General features: G+C 44.1%; 1 protein-coding gene across 1 annotated transcript in view; it reads left to right on the top strand.

Annotated features, from left to right (window-relative positions):
• The window catches only part of LOC144935487 (integrin alpha-11-like), a 53,174-nt gene that overhangs the window by 318 nt on the left and 34,559 nt on the right, over positions 1–18,297 (top strand). Inside the window, exons 2-5 of the mRNA XM_078862186.1 lie at positions 1,856–1,967; positions 12,345–12,454; positions 14,179–14,270; positions 16,906–17,023. Of these exons, the coding sequence (XP_078718312.1) occupies positions 1,856–1,967; positions 12,345–12,454; positions 14,179–14,270; positions 16,906–17,023 (432 nt within the window). The remainder of the gene's footprint in view (positions 1–1,855; positions 1,968–12,344; positions 12,455–14,178; positions 14,271–16,905; positions 17,024–18,297) is intronic.

Below are 18,297 nucleotides of genomic sequence, written 5' to 3'. Positions count from 1 at the left end.
GCCCTGCTCTGAGTATGTATTTACTTTCCTTGTTTTTATTCAATTTTTTTCGTCATCTATGGCTTACCCAGCTCAGTTTTTGCAAATGAGACTTATCCTGGTCTCTCGAGTTCTCGGCTGGTTGAACAAAGTAAACTTCATGGGAAACATTTTTCTCTTTTTTTTTCTTTCATTCTCACTGCTTGGTTGCAACTAAAAAAAACCCAACCAGCCGTGAGGGTGCACCGCATGGCAACGATGGGTGCGCCGGGCTGTCAGCCAGGGCCCCCCCCCCAGCCGTTGAATGTGAAAGGATAAAAGGGCTACCCTGTTTCCGAGCACTGATGGCAATTATGACAGAGACATTTCGAATAATTCACTGGGAGATGCCGCTTGTGCGAAAGTGGAATGCTGAGAGGCCGGATGATGGAGGGGGCATAGTGTTTTAAAAAAATCTATTAAATGTTTCCTTATTTGATTGTAGAACGCGTACGCACAAGTGACTAACAATAAGGCACTGTGTTATGTTTATGTATATCTCTAAGACGGTTCTGATCTGTGCAAGCAGAGAAGATCTGCGGAGGTGGGACGAAAAAAATATTCGTGAAAACTTCTTAGGAACTGAAATTAATCGTAGGGGCATTTAAAAATATTTTTGATATTGCAAAGATAATTCCGTTAATATTTATTTTCTGAAGATTTGATTTTCCGATTAATATGCGGCAGAATTCTCATCACATTATTTCTGGGAAGATGTTTCACGCATAGTTGAGTTACGCGGTTTAGGTACAATGGCAGGAAGTTTGAAAAATAAAGGGTCTGTAGTTGTATAGCTCTCCGATACGTGGAACAACATGCAGTACAAGCTGGACACACATCAAGGAGTTATACAGCACAAACACAAACAACTACACATCTCCTGCTGGGTCTCTACCTACTAAAGATAATCATTTGCAGTAGCTCAAAGCCTCACACCCACAATCCTGTGCAAGCCCAGGCACATTGAACACTGTAAACACACAAGACGGGTCATGCGTGTTATCACTGCACGAGCTGGTGCCTCATCACATTTAGCAGAGATTTGCACTCTGCCAGTTTAAAAAACGTTAGATTTTGTTGAATGACAGCCTATTTTTTTAGTCTCCCTTTTGGGTCCATTTATGGATGGATTTTTGGGGTTCACGTCACCTGAGATTTTAGTTTTGAATTCTTTTCAGCACAGCCCTTAATGTTGTTTTCTCTTTTCATTATTCACCATTTCCAATGGAGTGTGTTAAACTGGGAAGTCAGACACTCAGAGTGCCCGGCTGCAATTTGATCTGAAGCTAGACGTCAACGTGGAATGTGAGTGAGGTTTTTTAAGCTTCTCTCACGTAATGTCCACTCCAAATTTGAGGGGCATTTTCCTTTCAGACATGAAATGCCCTCCACTTTGTTACGATTGACACGTTTAGTCGCTACTGCACTGGCCTGCTCACTACTTGCAATGTAATGCACTACCCTTTATGAGTCTACTGCTAGATGAAGATCTCTCCACATGCCTTTCAGTTTGTTTTTAGTACTTCACCACGCTGGTTAGCACGGGTTAGTGTCGAGGACCGATTCAAATTAATCGTGGCTGGGTATCAACTCAGTTCACCAGATTATAGCGCAACGAGCAAACCACTCCACCCTCGTTCTACCCTGCCTACGTTTACCCCCCCATCCCCCCAGAAGACATCAAACACAATTCAGACGACTGCTGAGATATTATGTCGGAGATGACGCAAACACGGGAAGCACTTCCACCAGCAAGAGGATAGTGAATTACTGAAGCGAATGGCAGATGGCGAATATTTTTTTTAAAGTCCTGTTGTTGTTGATGTTGTTTTGGCAGGTGTGTGCTGGGCATTTAATATTGGAACCAAAAATGCCCAGTTCTATGAGGGCCCTGAAGATGCCCAGTTTGGCTACACTGTGCGGCAGTATGCAGAGAGATCCAACAATTGGTGAGTGCTTCCTGCTGCATTTCCCCTGTGGACTCTCGCTGGACTTCCGGTTCACTTGTACATTGCAATTAGTGCCTTTCCTTTCAATAAAAGTTACTTTAAAACATGAAAGGATGAATGTAAAAAAAAATGTATGCATCTTTCAGAAAGGAAACGTATTAAAACTCTGAAAACAGGTTAATACAAACGTACATGCCCTTTCCATTTTTTGGAATAAATTACTGTTAATATTAATAATATAATATTCAGCCCTTTGGCAATCCACTGCTGGATGATAATGATGGTCAATCCATTGCTGGATGAAGGCCTCCCGCATGTTGTGTCACTCGTGGAGGTTGTTTGATCGCACTTTACTATGCTGGTCAGTGCAGGTTGGTGAAATGGGGGCGAACCTTGGCTGGATGAAATATCAACGATTTTAATAGGCAGCCAGGAAGTGAACTTTGCACCTTGGAATTATAGTACGGTGCGCTAACTACTGTACTGAGTCAACACCCCTTCACCATAAACACATAATAATAATGTATAGCCCTATGCCAATCCACTCATAGAGTTAGAACACAGTATGTAAGCTTTAAGGGTAAATAAGCTACATGTGCTGAATTCCATACAAATTACCCACAGTTCTACTCGGCGACAAATAACTAAAGAAGTACAAATGAATCACAATAGAAAACACCGATAGTGGTCCTTAGTCATGAGAGACACAATTACCTGTTGGAAAAATGTAATGTGTTTTCACACGTGTGAATACAAACAGGGCAATCATTTATTGAATAAGTTGAGATATTTCTCCGACTTGTGAAAGTAAATTCAGTGACTGTGTTGTTTATTCCACAAACACACCTACAATTAGGGGATTTGTGGAACGCTTCACTTTATTTTCCTCTGTAACGTTGAAAAGCTTATTGTTTCAGTAATTGCAGCACTTTGAAAATAAATGTTCCCTTTTATTTTTTCTTCATATCCGTTTATAAAGTTATATCCTGTTTGCACATGCGGTGCGTTTGTTGTCTTGTGATGAAGAGTCAATTTGCAATGCTCACAGAGCAGTGCAGCACCCCGTGTTAGAACACGGTATTTGTAAGCAGATGCCACAGAGCTACTTCTGACATTATATACCACTGATAAAATGGGCTCAGTCGGGCTGACACTGACTTGCCCCATGATCACCCACAAAGTCTTACTCTCAATTACAATAGAATGTACCAGCGTTTTACGTAATGGTGCAGAGCTCACAAGGTATTATTGGATGAACGAAATCAGCAACTGTACGTGTACAGCCCTTTTGTTAATCCAATGCTGGATGGCAGCCATCCCATGCCGTGCGTTCCATGGGGTTGTTTTTGGCCATACATCACCACGCTGGTCAGCGTGGCTTGGTGAAGGGCAAGGAGTCGAGACGTGAGAGCATACAAAGTACGGTACAACAATGGGTTTTGCTACACTGAAGCCACAACAGTGTCTGCAGTTAGAGTTCATGTGAACTCGGTGTTTTGTTGAGAGCAAGCATTTTCTTTTCCTCCAGAAAAGTAAGGTTCTCCCAATCACGTGCGACCAGAGACGATGATTGTTTACTGGTGTGTTTACTTGCCGCTTATCTCTGACCAAAATGCTCATGAGAGCTGCCAGACCAGTGACTCCGCCTAGCCCTAAGGCCTAGACAAACCCACTATCCCAGCCGCATTTGTGGGTGTAACCGATAGAAAAAAAACAACTTCTCAGGAATGAAGAAAGACGTTACTCTTAACGCACGTATTTGCTTACAGTTTAGCGTGTGTATTTTTCGACGTTACTTTTCACACGGCACTGTACAACAGGGAGACCATGTCATGCATTTGTCGTGGGGATCGCATAGAACGTCAGCATGCGGTAGCCTAGTCTCGCACATACAACGTACAATAGCCGCTTGAATCCCCAAACTTCCAACGCAAGGAATGCTATACTGCACCCGGGCTAGGATGATGTTTCAAACCGGCCTGTTTGTTTTGAGGAGAGATTTCCTCGACGAATGGTTGAACAAGGGGCGAACTCCTTAACGGGGCATCTATCTCCTTATTCGGCGTTTGACAGACGCCCTTCCATGAGAACTTGGAGCCACCACGCTGGCGGCAGGTCGTTAATGTCCTCATGCCCGGTAGCCCACTGCACCAAACCACTCGGTACCGTGAGAAGCTTCCGAACCTCCGTTGGTGTCCCTTCCCACCTGTGGGACGGGTGTTGCGTGGTCGGGGGGGGGTCAGTGGCGTAGCTCCTATTGAGTGTGTAGCCGGTGCAACTGCGCCGATGCCCAAGCGCCGGAGGGGCCCAGGTGCAATAGGCGGGGGTGGGGGGGTGAGCGCTTCCTTGAGGTTGAACGACAGCATTTTGTGCTGTGCAGTGTGGTACAAGGATCCCGAATGCTATTAGGTTTTTTCGGTAAAGTCACGTAGGTAAAATAAGTAATTAAAATATAAACAATATAAATAATAAATACATTATTAGTAAAAACATTTTTTTATTCTTTATTAATTATTAGTACATTTTTTGTATTAGTTATTAGTAAACACAATTAGAGCAAAAATAAATAATAAAAGGGAAACTAATAGAAATAATAAATAAATTATTCCTATTGCTTTTTAAAATTTATTTTTACCTACGTGACTTTACCGAAAAAACCTAAGAGTATGAATCCTTGCAGTCACGAAAGCTTCAAATCTAGAATCATTGGAAAGTCCCTCTCTCTTTTGGGCTTAATCGCATGCTAAATCAGCACCTGCCCACTTGACTCAGTGTGACCATCGAGTCAAAGAGTGCAACTTTTATTTCATAAGACTATGATATGGTAGAAAGCAATTGTCCTAAAGTGTTTTCAGCCAATGGCATTGTCCTTTGTCACATTTTAAAAAAAGAGTTAGAGGTCCACGCTGCATTACGTTGTCTCTCCGAGCCTGTTCAATCGTTATAATTCTAAGCTGTAATGTGGGTCACACTCAAAGGCAAAAGTCTGCAAGAGTAAACTTCCTTCCACTCTCACACCCATTCACGCGTGAGTCTTATCTGTGAAAGTGTAGGTCACAAGTGATGTTTGTGTGATGATGTAAACAGCGAAGTGGAGCGTTCCAAAACTAGAATTTTCTCAGCGATTGTTGATAACAACTCGATAGAAAGCTCAAGAAAAAGCATGGAAAATAAGAATATATTAACATTTAAACGACCCATCTCCTGTAATCCTGGAATCGTTGATGTTTGTCAACAGCTATAGATTTGCGGTTCTGTATTGTTATACAGTACAGTGTGTATATTACTCTAATGCCAATGATTTACCTAGAGCAGCCTTACTGAGTCTGAAGGATATTTTTCCAAAAGGGTCCTGCATGGGAATGTTTGACCAATTGGATAGGTGAGCAATGGGCATGTGGGAGAAAACCACAGTACCTGGTGAAAACCCACCAAGCATAGCGGGAGGTGACACTCACCACTGCCATCTCCTTGGCCATTCCTCTCGGAAGCCCCGCACCTACAACACCTGGCAAGCCCCGGTGGTCTACCCATGTAAGTTCTAACCTGGTGCAACCCCACATGGTTTCCAATATTGGATAGGATTGGCGTGTTTAAGAGAATGTGGTCATATTTCGATTTAAAGCTTTCGTGACTGCAAGGATTCATCTTCATGGTTCTTTCGGTAAAGTCACGTAGAATGGAAATAATAAAATAATAAAATAAAACATACTCTGTCTTCTCGACAGACCTATTCTTCACCTCAGGACGGCTGCTTGCGTTGTGGCCGAAACGTCGTGAGAATTATTTTATTATGTTTTATTTTTATTATTTTATTATTTCCATTCTACGTGACTTTACCGAAAGAACCAAGAAAATGTGGTCATATGCAATGGTACAAGCTTGATGAAAACGACACTTTTAAAAGAAGCGTTTGCAATCAGGCCTGTTATCTTAGAGGACAAAGTCACTGCAGTCGTTAATCGTCGTCTTTTAACTGCGTTGATGACATTTCGTTATTTTCCTGGGCATTGACTTGCCAATCAACAGCGTTAGAGGCTCACACTACAATTACCTGTGCATATTTCAAGTAGTCCACGATCAGATAAGGGTTTGCTCAAGGCGTTTGGAAAACAAAAATCTTTGGTTTCCCAAAAAAAAAATAGAGCCACACACACACCCGCCCACAACCCCCAACAACTTTGCTACACACCCTAACATTTCACCGTGGGTGCAGCCGCGTTATTTGTTTATCACAAGCCCCCGGCTCTAAACCCTCGGTTAAAATTCCTCATTTGTGCTGAGAAATAAGTAGGCATACGGTGGCGAGGGTTACTGTTTCCCTTGCAGGAGCGCAGTTATGGACTCAGGGCTGCTTGCGTGGGCTGTGGGAACGTCCTGCCTAGTGTGGGGACACAATGCGTTCTCGAGTAGAAGTTTCGGAAACGGTGCCGGATTGTGGTTTCTGGTTCATTCGGGGCAAGTGGTTGTGCACGACCCGAGTGGTTTGCTCGTGGTGGGGCTGCATAAGAAGCCACGCTTGGGCATGTACGACTCCCTCCTCCCCTGTGTGCCGACGCACGGGGAACGGATCGGATTGCACGTGGGCGCAGGGCTGGGCATGAGTCGTCCTGGCAGGCTCGGCCCGTTTGACTTCTTTTACCCACAGTAGTGTTACTCTTTGGTTGTTTCGGTAAAGTCACGTAGGTAGAAAAATAATAGATCACGACGTTTCGATCGCAACACAAGCAATCGTCATCATGTGGGACAACCACGGCGAGAAAAAATTAACCCGTAAAAACAAAGTTTTTCACTCTAAATCCTTTATATGCGTGGCGGCTAGAGTCCTCTCTGCCTCTGGCTTGAGATGGCTGCTACCTATGGGTCAGATGATTGTCTGCCAGCATTAAGCAATTGGTAATAAACATTTTAAAAAAATTCCCTAAACAGTGTAAAATTTAGGAAAATTTTTTTCACGAAAATGTATTGTCACGCACAACGAGTCTGTGTGGAAAATGTCAGCTAGATTGGATCACGGGAAGTGGGTTAAAAAACGAGAATGGTTACGTGGTCACCAACACTTCTCTCTCCATTTACTCATAACCAGAAAAACAATTCGCTGCACGGTGTCTGCATTCTTAAGTATAGGTAGTCCACAACTTACGAACACCGACTTCCAAACATCCGCACTTACGAACGAGCTTTCATAATACTCTTTGGTTGTTTCGGTACAGTCACGTAGGTAGAAAAATAATAGATCACGACGTTTCGATCGCAACACAAGCAATCGCCATCAGGTGGGACAACCACGGCAAGAAGAAACTGCTGATGCCTACTTCAGCAGTTTTTGCTTGTGTTGCGATCGAAACGTTGTGATCTAATATTTTTCTACCTACGTGACTTTACCGAAAGAACCAAAGGGTATGGATTCCTGCAGTCACGAAAGCTTCAAATCAACACGGTAGTGTTGTTTAACGAAACAGAATCGCCATTGATTTTTGTTATCAATTCAGCAGTGTCTGAAAGGTGCGCATTACCAATATTGGCGGGTTTTTTTAATGATTGTTTTGTGCATCCACATCGCAGACCAACGTTCTTTATTGGTGTCGTTTGTAGGTCACGCCACGCATGAAGCCAACGACACTTGCTGGGGTAGTTTCAAAGGTCCTTTCCAGCTTTGCGTGCAATGCACATGCAAACGGAGGTTCTCATAATACTTAGGGCCCGGAATATATAGGGCTCTGGATCAGGGATAAGCTCCCCTTATTACATTTGTAAATCTATCTCTCGATGGGCCATGGACATTCGGGTAACCTGCTTTGAGCCACCAGTGCATTTTAACTCGTGTGTGTGTGTGGGGCGGTTTTCACATGGCGCAAAATGCCTTATAACCAGGATATAATTTCGACAGCATGAATAAAACAAGTAATATTTCATCATATGTTATCAGGATATTATCTTCCTTTATTTATCATCTATTTACATTTACCATGATGCAAATGTTTATTAAACAAATCCATCCATGCCTGAAGAGATGCATTGCGCCTAGTATGATATGGTAATCGGGGCTTAGTTTTCCTAGAATCAAATTGACGTTTCGCATAAATTAGGCATTTTCAGGGAATGTGTTTGTTTTATGTTTTCTCATTTCTAGTTAAAATGCTTTCATGGTTACGTCTCTCTTAAGTGTATTTACAACACTTGCTGGGTTGCACTTTGTAGCCTGTGGATTTTATCGGAGGTAAAACGCCCCTCATCTTTCACTCTCCTTTTCACATGCTCTCTGCTACAGTAACACGATGTAACACGGTTTTTGTTCCTGGGTAGTAAATGTTATTGCGTATTTGCTTATGCCTCAAAAGTATAGAAAATGGCGATTATTCCCTGCAAACTTTGCTTTTGTGACCAGGGCTTTATGTGAAGGTTTTGACACATGCACACGTTTTCTCATTGAAAATAGGCAAATTTCTAAATATCACTGTCCTGGTCACAAAAGCAACGTTTGTGGAGAGTAATCGCCATTTTCTGCACTTTTGAGGCATAAGCAATTACACAATAACACTTACTACCCAGGAACAATTTTTTTTTTATAAATTTGTTACACAGTGTTATTCATGGAGTGGATTATTAACTTTGCTTTTGGGTCCTGGTCACAAAAACAAAGTTTGTGGGGAATAATCGCCATGTTCTGTACTTTTGACGCATAAGCAATTAGAAAGTAAGACTTACTACCCAGGAACAAAAATGTTTTGTTACAGTGTAATCAGGGACTACTTTCAAACTCGTTGGTCAAAACCTTCGCTCAGTGGGAGATCGCTCCTTCTGTGCTGCTGCTCTTGTAGATTTAACCAAATAATCTCTCATTGGGGAATAATGTCTCTAGATGACCACTGTCATGCACTGTGATGGAACTGTATAAATGTTACAAAAACACAAATTCCGCGAGTGGCTGTGGGACAGCACAGTAATTCTTTATACAAGGAGGCGCAACTAAGAAACACCCATCGCATTCATCATCAACATTGCCTTATAACCGAAACACACGATATAGGTCAACGGTGCCCAACCGTTTAGAGTGTGCGGACCCTTTTTAAACCTACGAGTTATTTAAAATTGTACATTTCCTTGGTGAGGATGTTATTATACTGGTAGGAACCTCCTGGTTACACCAGCCCACAGGGGATTATTGTGCATCCAAAAATGGGAGTGGTGGGGCTGGGTGGAGAGGGGAGGGTGGGGAGGGGCTGGGTGGGGAGGGTGGGGCTGGGTGGGGGTTGGGTGGGGAGGGTCAGGGTGGGGAGGGGCTGGTCACCCCGTGGTGCCCTTATAAAACTCAACGTTTAACCTACTCACGCCGGCTTGTGCCCGCCCTCACAGTCGGACATATTTGCGGAATACACCACGCCGCCGTTGACCCTGGCCATTGACCGAGCAACTCAACGTTCCTACCAGCTCCCTCCGCAGGAATATGTTTTTTCTTCTTCTTTTCCGCGGACCCCCTGTAGCAATAGCCTAACGGCCAAACAGGGGTCCGCGGACAACAGTAGGGGAACTGCTGCGACAGGCTCACGTGTTGGCAATGGCCCTTTTACAAAGCAGAGAGAGGAGTGGCAGAAAAAAGTTGACCTAGCTTTGTAAATTTGGAGATCGCACTTTCCACTTTAGTGTTGAACAACTTGGACATCTTGAGAAAGCTGACATGTGAGCAGTGTTTCCTCTGAATGAGTGTCGGTGCATGAAAAGTGAGCCTCAGTGTGCTGGACTAATTGAAAGCCCACACATATATTTATAATAACCCATGTTGGCTTCATTGGGTCACGATATCATCACTTTCCGATAGTTTACTGTATTATTCCCTTGCAGATGGCCTAATATGACGTTAACACGTAGGCTTTCACAATCAATATTAACCATAATAGAGGATTTTTGGGTTAGATCGCGTAAATATGAATGTGTCGTTAAACCCACCACCAACCATCATAGCTTATTAATAAGGTTTGTTACGTATACAAATATGACAATAAGTTACTACACACTGGTGAGCTAAACTAGTAACGAATTGGCATGTTTTGTTTACGTGACAAACCTTACTAATTGGCTGTGTAGGGTGGTGGCGGGTATAACACCACATTTATATTTAGGCGCTCTAACCCCAAAAAAACTATTATGCGTATATTTTTCCATCCGCTTATATCTGCCTGCTCTCAACAAGAGCCTCCCTTCTGGACAGTGTGATTTTAAGTGTTTCAGGACGCCCCTCGTGTGTTGTTTTCCTCATAAGGAAGAGTTTTTGATGAATGTGATGAGGCGTTTGTGTTATGCTGTTGCCTGTGTAGTGGTGATAACTACTCGCTGTTCGCAAGCTGTGAGAGAGCGGATCGTAAACAAGCTTTTCCCGCTCAATGAAACGGTCAGGGTCAAATGGGGTGAGGTAGGATCCAAACGCCAGATTGGGAAGGACCAATCGGAGGGTTCCACAAGGTGGCCATGAATTGGACAACCCGGCCACGAACAGGTATTAAAGCCGGAGCGCTGAGAGCTCTTGGCCAGTTCTGCTACACGAAGACCCAAGTCGGCCGAAGACATCTAGGACCCTGGACCAAACCTTCCAGCCCTTGTCAGGGCTGGGGCTCAGAGTAACCAGTGGTCAGGGGAGATAGGTCCTGGATAGGACCCTGGCTCGCAGCCTTCCCGCCCTTGTGAGGGCGAAGGTCCTGAGCGACCAGAGGTCGGGGACCCGCCGGGCCAGCGGCGGGTCCGTGTGCCTCCCCTAGGTCCCAGCCGGAGGACGCTAGTCTAGCGGGGAGATTAGATAGACAGCAGGTCCGGAGGCTGGTCCTCCTTAGAATAGGAGCTAAGCGTGAGTGTGGAGCTGTACAAGGTCTGGAGGCTGTACCTCCTCAGGGTAACGGGTGAGGGGACCATCTACCCCTTTGTGTGATAAGGATTGTGTAATTTAATAAGGCAATAAACAGTGTGTGCCATCAAGAAGTTTATAAGTCCGTCCTTTACAACACTACACCTGTGTAGCACTGATGATGCAATTCCTTCATTTATTTTTGTCCATAAAAGGAAATGAAGGTGGACTACATTATACTGATGATTAGTTACGTAATGGCCTTGTCTTTCTAGGATAGGGCCTTCTATGTGTAACAGAGGGCTTTGCTGGGACAGCTCTCACATCCCCCTGAGTCTTAGCTGCTACAAGGCAGACCACACCAGGGCAATAATATATGAGTGACTCGTTTTATAACAGTCATAAACACACAGCTGCTAACATTATTAATTTTATTTTAAGACATTTACTAAGGCATTGCCACCAAGTTCATTTGGATTATGAATCCCACATTCAAAATATTTTATTTCATGATGTGCCTCTCAACTCCACTGTTACATTTCAAGAGTAAATAATAAATATTCTTTTGAACAATTACACCTCAAGCATAGTACATCATTGCATCTATCGTATATCGTATATATACAGTAGAAACTTCCGGGTCAGTTAATGGAAAATTGCAAAGCCACTTGTGGCTAGAACTATTTCATTGTGGTCTGAAATAAACTTTAGTACTAGAGACCAATGGACAAAATAAAACCACTTCATTAATTAATAGCAAAATCTGCGCCTAAAAAACCAGCATTGACCGTCACACGCGTATCGTTTACAAATGTCAGTCACAGATGTCTCATCATCAACCCAGCCATTGAACCCCCTGGATTTGACCTTCCTTGAAAGCAATGGTGCACCCTTGAGTCGAGTTCCTCGTAGCACCCGTGGTTGATGTGGCCATCACCCATTGAAGTGGAGAATCAGAGAAGCTTGCCGGCACGCGACTCTGGAAATCCTGAGCAAGACTGTGCGTCGCATTTTAAACCACTGTGAACCTTGGACATTTCAGTAGACGAATTCAAGACATCCATTCAGTTTCCCGTGAGGCTGGACTTCGGCTGTCAGACCTGAACACGCAAGACAATGTCGTCGCAAACAACACACAAACGTGTGAAAAGCACTGAGCTTTTGTGCATTATGCAAAAGCAATCAGATGCTCCTGAAGAAGTGCACTGTGGTTTAAAGCTTTCGTGACTGCAGGGATTCATCTTCTTGGTTCTTTCGGTAAAGTCACGTAGAAGGGAAGGCTGCTTGCGTTGTGGCCGAAACGTCGTGAGAATTATTTTATTATGTTTTATTTTTATTATTTTATTACTTCCCTTCTACGTGACTTTACCGAAAGAACCAAGAAGAAGAAGAAGTGCACTGTGGTTAATTTTTTAAAAAATATTTGTGCATGTTGTTTGAAACTTAAGGTTTCTGGCCTGCACTATTCCGTTTTGAAGGGTTTGTCTCGTCACTTACAGATTTGATTAACATGATTGTTTGTCGTGTGTTGTCTTGCGTAGGCTGTTGGTTGGGGCGCCCAGCTTGTTGTCATCTGGCCCACGAACCGGGGACTTGTACAAGTGTCCTGTGCCCTCACATAATGGGAACTGTGAGAAGCTGCAGTTCAGTGGTCAGTATACTCATTTGTGTGTTTGTGTGTGTGTGGGTTTGTAAGAACATGTGTGAGAGGTGGTGCTGTGGTTTGTGCACCGTGTTAAGAACCTGGCAATTTGAGTTTGATCCCAGCCACAGTTTGCATCAGTGGCATGTAGAATCATAAACTATCCGGATAACTCAGCCTAAAGCGAGCTCCTGATCCAGTGTGTAAGCATCAGTGCTCAGATACCAACGTGGCCCAGGCTTGATGTTGGTTGCACACCACACCATCACCTATGCCAGTGTTCTTCAGTGCAAGGCACTGAAAAACACTGCTTTTATGGCTTTATTTTGGTGATTTTCGAAAAGTTTTTTGGTTTGGCCATGTTTGTTTGTTGTAGTACAGAGTTAGACTGATGGCCTTAATCTAAGTTGTCTTGTGGTTGTTGTTGTTTGACTTGCATCCCTATGGGATATTTGCACAGTGTTGGTGTACGGTGCTTTTTCCGCAATATTTTGCTGTCTTTTCTTGGATTTTCTGTTTGCACGTAGTCACTTTAAGATGTTTTCTTGTTCATGTTTTTTTTGTTGTTGCGGTTGCACCCGATTCAAGAGCCGAAGGGCTCACAGGGCTATATCTAATAAATGAACTTTGAACTTTGAACGTGGGCCAATGGCAGTCCCTGGTGGCCTTCAGTGCGGCCCTGATTTCTAGCTCCCCCAACAATACACAAATAGTGAAAACACCCCTTGCAGGCGGTGTGGCGGCCCTCACACTGATGTCTTATCAGCGAAAGTGGCCCCCCTCTGAAAATGAGTGAAGAACAATGACCTATGCTGTGTCAGCCTTTATAGGTGCTTTCTAACAGCACTTGCACTCACAATCTGTATGATTGTAGGGGTAAATATATGTTTTCTGTATTTTTTTTTAAAGTAACAATAAGTTGGGAAGGCATTTTATTCTACGTTTAATGCCTGTGTCTATATGGCTACGCCAACCCCGACTTGGCCCCTGGGTTTGGTGCGACACTCCAGCTGGATCATGTTGGCATCCCAAGAACGCTCTTGAGGAAAGCAACAGGGTGGAGTATCCTAGCGCAGACTGTTGTTGTTGCGAGGTGAAGACGACAGGGGGGCGGGGGCACTGGCGGAGCCGGTGGGGGGGGGGGGGGTTGCACGTGCCCCCCCAGTGAACCGATCGAAATCCCTAATTTCGATCGGATCATTGGGGTTTATTAGTAATAAATCGGCATTTTGCGACCCCCCACTGCCACTGTGTAGCATATTATTACGTGCCAGGGACTCTATGAGATGATAGGACAATAGTGTGAGTCCATAATTGGCAATAAGTAACGGCAAAGCAGTTATAAGTGACTCAGAACTGTGCGCAGTTGCGTATAGAGTCCACGACTTCCCTGAAGGCAAACACCTTCAGCGAGCGCGATGCCGATCATACAACGTGGTTTGAATTCAACCCTCGATCGATGGCTGCACCATCGCCGCACACGCGTCGAATAAAAAGCAAGGGACAAGTCGTTACTTACTAACAACTCCTATCATTTTTCATTGCTGGAGGGGTTGCCCCCTCTACCTGAAAATCCTGGCTCCGCCATTGGGCGGGGGGGGGGCAAGAGTGAGTGGGATGGAGGGAGCTGGAGCCATGGACCTGCCCCATGGACAGAGTGTTTAGGAAGAAGAGCAGCACTTGCTCCAGCGGTCTGCATGGCTTTAGAGGGGATCCTTGTCTCTCTTCGGCAGATTCCATCACCATCCCGGATGTGTCGGAGGTGAGGGAAAACATGTCTCTGGGGCTGAGCCTGGCCGTCCACCCCAGGACTAAGAGTATCATGGTGAGCAGCACTCCAAGTGTGTGCATCCGGCCTGGCCCTGGCCACGATAAGGGGCCTACTGTAGAAGTCATGCAACTGCATTGTCACGCTACTATTGATGTGTTCAATGATGTTTTACTGTCATCATCATCATCACCACAATCATACTACTATTGATTTATTTAGATGTGTTTATAACTCAAGAACCATATGTAGCATAAGAATAATGCGCATTGAAAATCATCAAAAACAACCTCTTCTCCAAAATGCAAGGCTTTTGTTGAGGAAGCGCTTTAAAGAAGGATTATGGCATAGCGCTATTGTGATTGCTCCAACTTCTCTATACGGGGACAAATTAGATCACATCAACATTTCATCTCACCAAAATTCCAATTTCTCATTGATAGCTGTGTATATGAGGTCTATGTACACAGACCATGAATTGTGAGGTCATATTCAATCACCCAACTCTATGATTTAAATGTTTTAAACAGAGGTTTGAACCAGTGGAACCTGCACTACCTTTCCACTTTTGCATGTACTGAAGATAGTGCCGCAGACTCTATATGGCTTCTACTGTTATCAAGTCACTAACCCCTGCAACTCTCCAGCACATGATGAAGTTATGCTGTGTGAATTGAAGGCTGGTTTTTTAAATTCAAATACTGGCTTTGTCATTACTAGATTTGTGACCTTACTTGAATCCGTATGATAAAACATGCGGATAATTTTTCTTTTGTACAGTGCACAATGTAATTTCTATTCACTGGTGGTAACTTGGGAAAAAGTAGATGGTGATGATGACATTATCTGGACATGTGATCGAACATTTAAGCCTGCCCGATGTATTATACAGCGCAGGCTGTAACTACAACAAAAACAGCCACACAGAAGAAATGTCGTGACATCAGCCATACATGTCATTGAAATGGGTTCAAAAGAGGAACCCATTAAACCTATTGAGAGGCAACTTTTAATCTATATATATGCTTGTTTACCCAGCAAGGACTCATCAAGTCTCAAGACACTTTTTCAGGAGGGTCCTGCCAAGATTTCACAGTCGAGAGGCCACGTGTTATGTTTAATCCCTGTGTTCAATAGCACCTCAAATCAACAGCTTGCCGTCAAACCAAAGCTTCGAGATGAATGAAGTTTCTGTCATCCGAATGTTATTTGAGGGGACACTTTGTATTTTGCTAAAACTGTGCATCCCCTCTTGATGAACAAGACCAGCTTTTCGATTTTGGAAGAATGCATAACGAGCACCAGTCACTTGAAGGTCAACCACTGCCTCCATATTTCGAGTTTTGTATCGTTGGATAATCAGCATGGGCTATCCATCACTGATGTCATTCAGGGATGTGAAGCTAGATATAATGGATACATAACAAACCACCACTACAGACATTGACATCAGTTGAAACAATGGTTCAAGCTTCTTAAATGCCCCCCACCCCTGCTTCTTTTTACCCAACAGTGCAAATGTGCATGCCACATTTTGTGTAGTGGGGTAAAGTGTGGGTACTTCCACCTCTTCCAAGACATGTGGCCAGCGTGGAAACGTCGACCAAATATCCGGGCTTTCACGACCAATATCATTCAAAATACAGGTTTTTTTTGGGTCAGATCGCATAAATATATAAATGTGTTGTTGAACCCATCTGACACAGCTAATTAGGAAGGTTTGTCACGTAAACAGAACATGCTAATTCGTTACTAGTACAGTACACCGGTGTGTTGGAGAGCAAAGCCACAACATTTACAATCTAAGTACGACGTTTTGCCAGTTGTTACAACTAGCTTCATCAGGCGACAGCCAGATTTGTTTTTCAACTCTGGCAAAAAAACCCTGTATTATGGACCAAAAACCCTGTGAAGTTGCTGCCAGCAGTGGCGTGAGCAAGACATTTCAGGCCTGCGCCCTTTCCCATTTATATTTATTCCAGTACCCAAATACCACTGAACCTACAAAACAAGGCCCAAGATATACAGTACAGTATCATGAAAATGTGCAGTCTGCCATAGCTATTGCATTTTTGGATGTTACTTGCCAATCTGACCAATACAGATTGGCACACAACAGTAGTTGCTTCCAACAAGAGGCCCACCTTTCACCAAATTTGTAGGCAACTTTTCAAAGTTTGCCACCAGACTGATTTCATTCCTGACCACACACGCCACCAGCCATCTCCCCTTGGCTTCCCCAAGATAAACTTAGCCCAAAATAAGTACCTGGTGCCGTGTGTCTCCACCGCAACAACCAGCACTTGGGAGACAAAGCTGATTGAGGGTGCATGGCGTTGGCCACATCATCCTTCCATGTACCGTGCCAGCCTTACCAGGTGGTCACTGACAGTTGAGGTGCTCGGTCTCCTTTGCTGCCCCCATTGTCTGGAACTCATTTCCTTTCTTCCTCTCTTCTCTTGTTGACTGCCTGCCCCCTGTTCAAGCCCAGCCTCAAAGCCTTCCTTGTATCCCTCTGCCAATGATTGCCCGCCTCTCGATATAAAATACGCATGCTCATTGTGTCTGCACAGCGTCTTAAGATGCGGACACATTTCGAGGCTATTCTTGCCCCAGCAGTCTGTCCAGTGAAAAATATGGAACCTTTCTCTTTGTGTACATAGTCACGTGTGTGTGTGTGTGAAACCCACAGTCCTGCGCTCCGCTCTGGGCTCACGAGTGTGGAAGTCTGTATTTCCCCGTGGGTGCCTGTGCTCTGGCTGGATCTAACTTCCGGCAGCTTGGAAGGCCATTTGCGCCGACTATGACAGGTATGGCAGAGTCAATGAACGGAACAAATGTCTTTTACAAAAATACTCCATTGTCACAGAGGATGTCACGTGGCATCATGCCCAGGGCCTGCTCTGCTGATGAATGGTTCTTATACTTTATGAATGGCGACAGACGGATGTGACTTGAGGCTGTTCTGAGCTTGATCGGCCGTCTGTTAGGTTTTACACCGTATACCGCAGTCGGTGTCAGTTTGAAAATCAAGAATGTTACCAGCCACCCTCATTTGAAAAGTGGTGGATTCCATTGCCAACGATCAAGTAGTAGTGAACATGTACAGCCCAGTTTGTCAATCCAGTGCTGGGCAAGGACCTCCTCACACCTTGTGGGCCGTGAGTGATGTTTGACCATACTTCACCACGCTGGTCCGGGTGGATTCTGCTGCACTGCCATCTACAGGCCACACAGCTCATTACACCGGTCCTCTGTGCATCGTGGTCACCCATGCGAGCAGTATCCAGATGCAGTTCTGCTTAGCTTCTGAGATATTTTGTTTGTTGCGGTTGCACCCAATTCAAGAGCCGAATGGCTCACAGGGCTATACCAAATAAATGAAACTGAAACTAAAATATGATGAGGTCGAGTGTTTTTGGGGTGATTTGTTTAAAAGCTTAAAGCAGTAAAGCATTTCCTTTTATTATACTTTTATAATGAGGTTGAATGGTCATTTGAACACAATGTAGTTTGCAGTGGAATTCTGGGTTTAAAAACCAGAGTGAGGAATTGACAGTGAATTTAAACAATAAGTAATGTGTTGAACATTCCACATTCCTGTTTAATTGCCAATTAACCACATTGGGTTTCCATGATTACCGAAGAAAGTATTTTACAAACAGATTTGAGCAAAAGTTTAAAGGCACAGGAACTCTGACACCAGTCAAGACCGTGGCTCTTAGGTCAAAAAACAAAGAGCAGATTTCACACGAAAACCATTATAAAGCTTCTCTGCTTCATAGGAGCACTGATCAAGCGATGTTTCCCTCGTGATTACACATAACGTAGTGCAGTATAGGAATGTGACAAATTTTGTATCACCTCATTCGAGACACAAACATCGGTCCTCCTGGCTTTAGCATTCCTCGCAGACACCGGTGGAACCATCTACCGCATCAGAACATCAACAGGCCGATGCGCACACCTCCTTCATGAATGGGAAATTAAAGACAAGCCACAGTAGTGCGTTTGTGGCCATGCAATCTAAACTATTGACCATATTGTAAACCGCTGTAGACTGCGCTCCTTCAGTAGTAGAATA

This window comes from Lampetra fluviatilis, chromosome 13, assembly GCF_964198595.1.
Source record: "Lampetra fluviatilis chromosome 13, kcLamFluv1.1, whole genome shotgun sequence".
Taxonomy (NCBI): domain Eukaryota; kingdom Metazoa; phylum Chordata; class Hyperoartia; order Petromyzontiformes; family Petromyzontidae; genus Lampetra; species Lampetra fluviatilis.
This window is presented reverse-complemented; position numbering and strand designations above follow the sequence as displayed.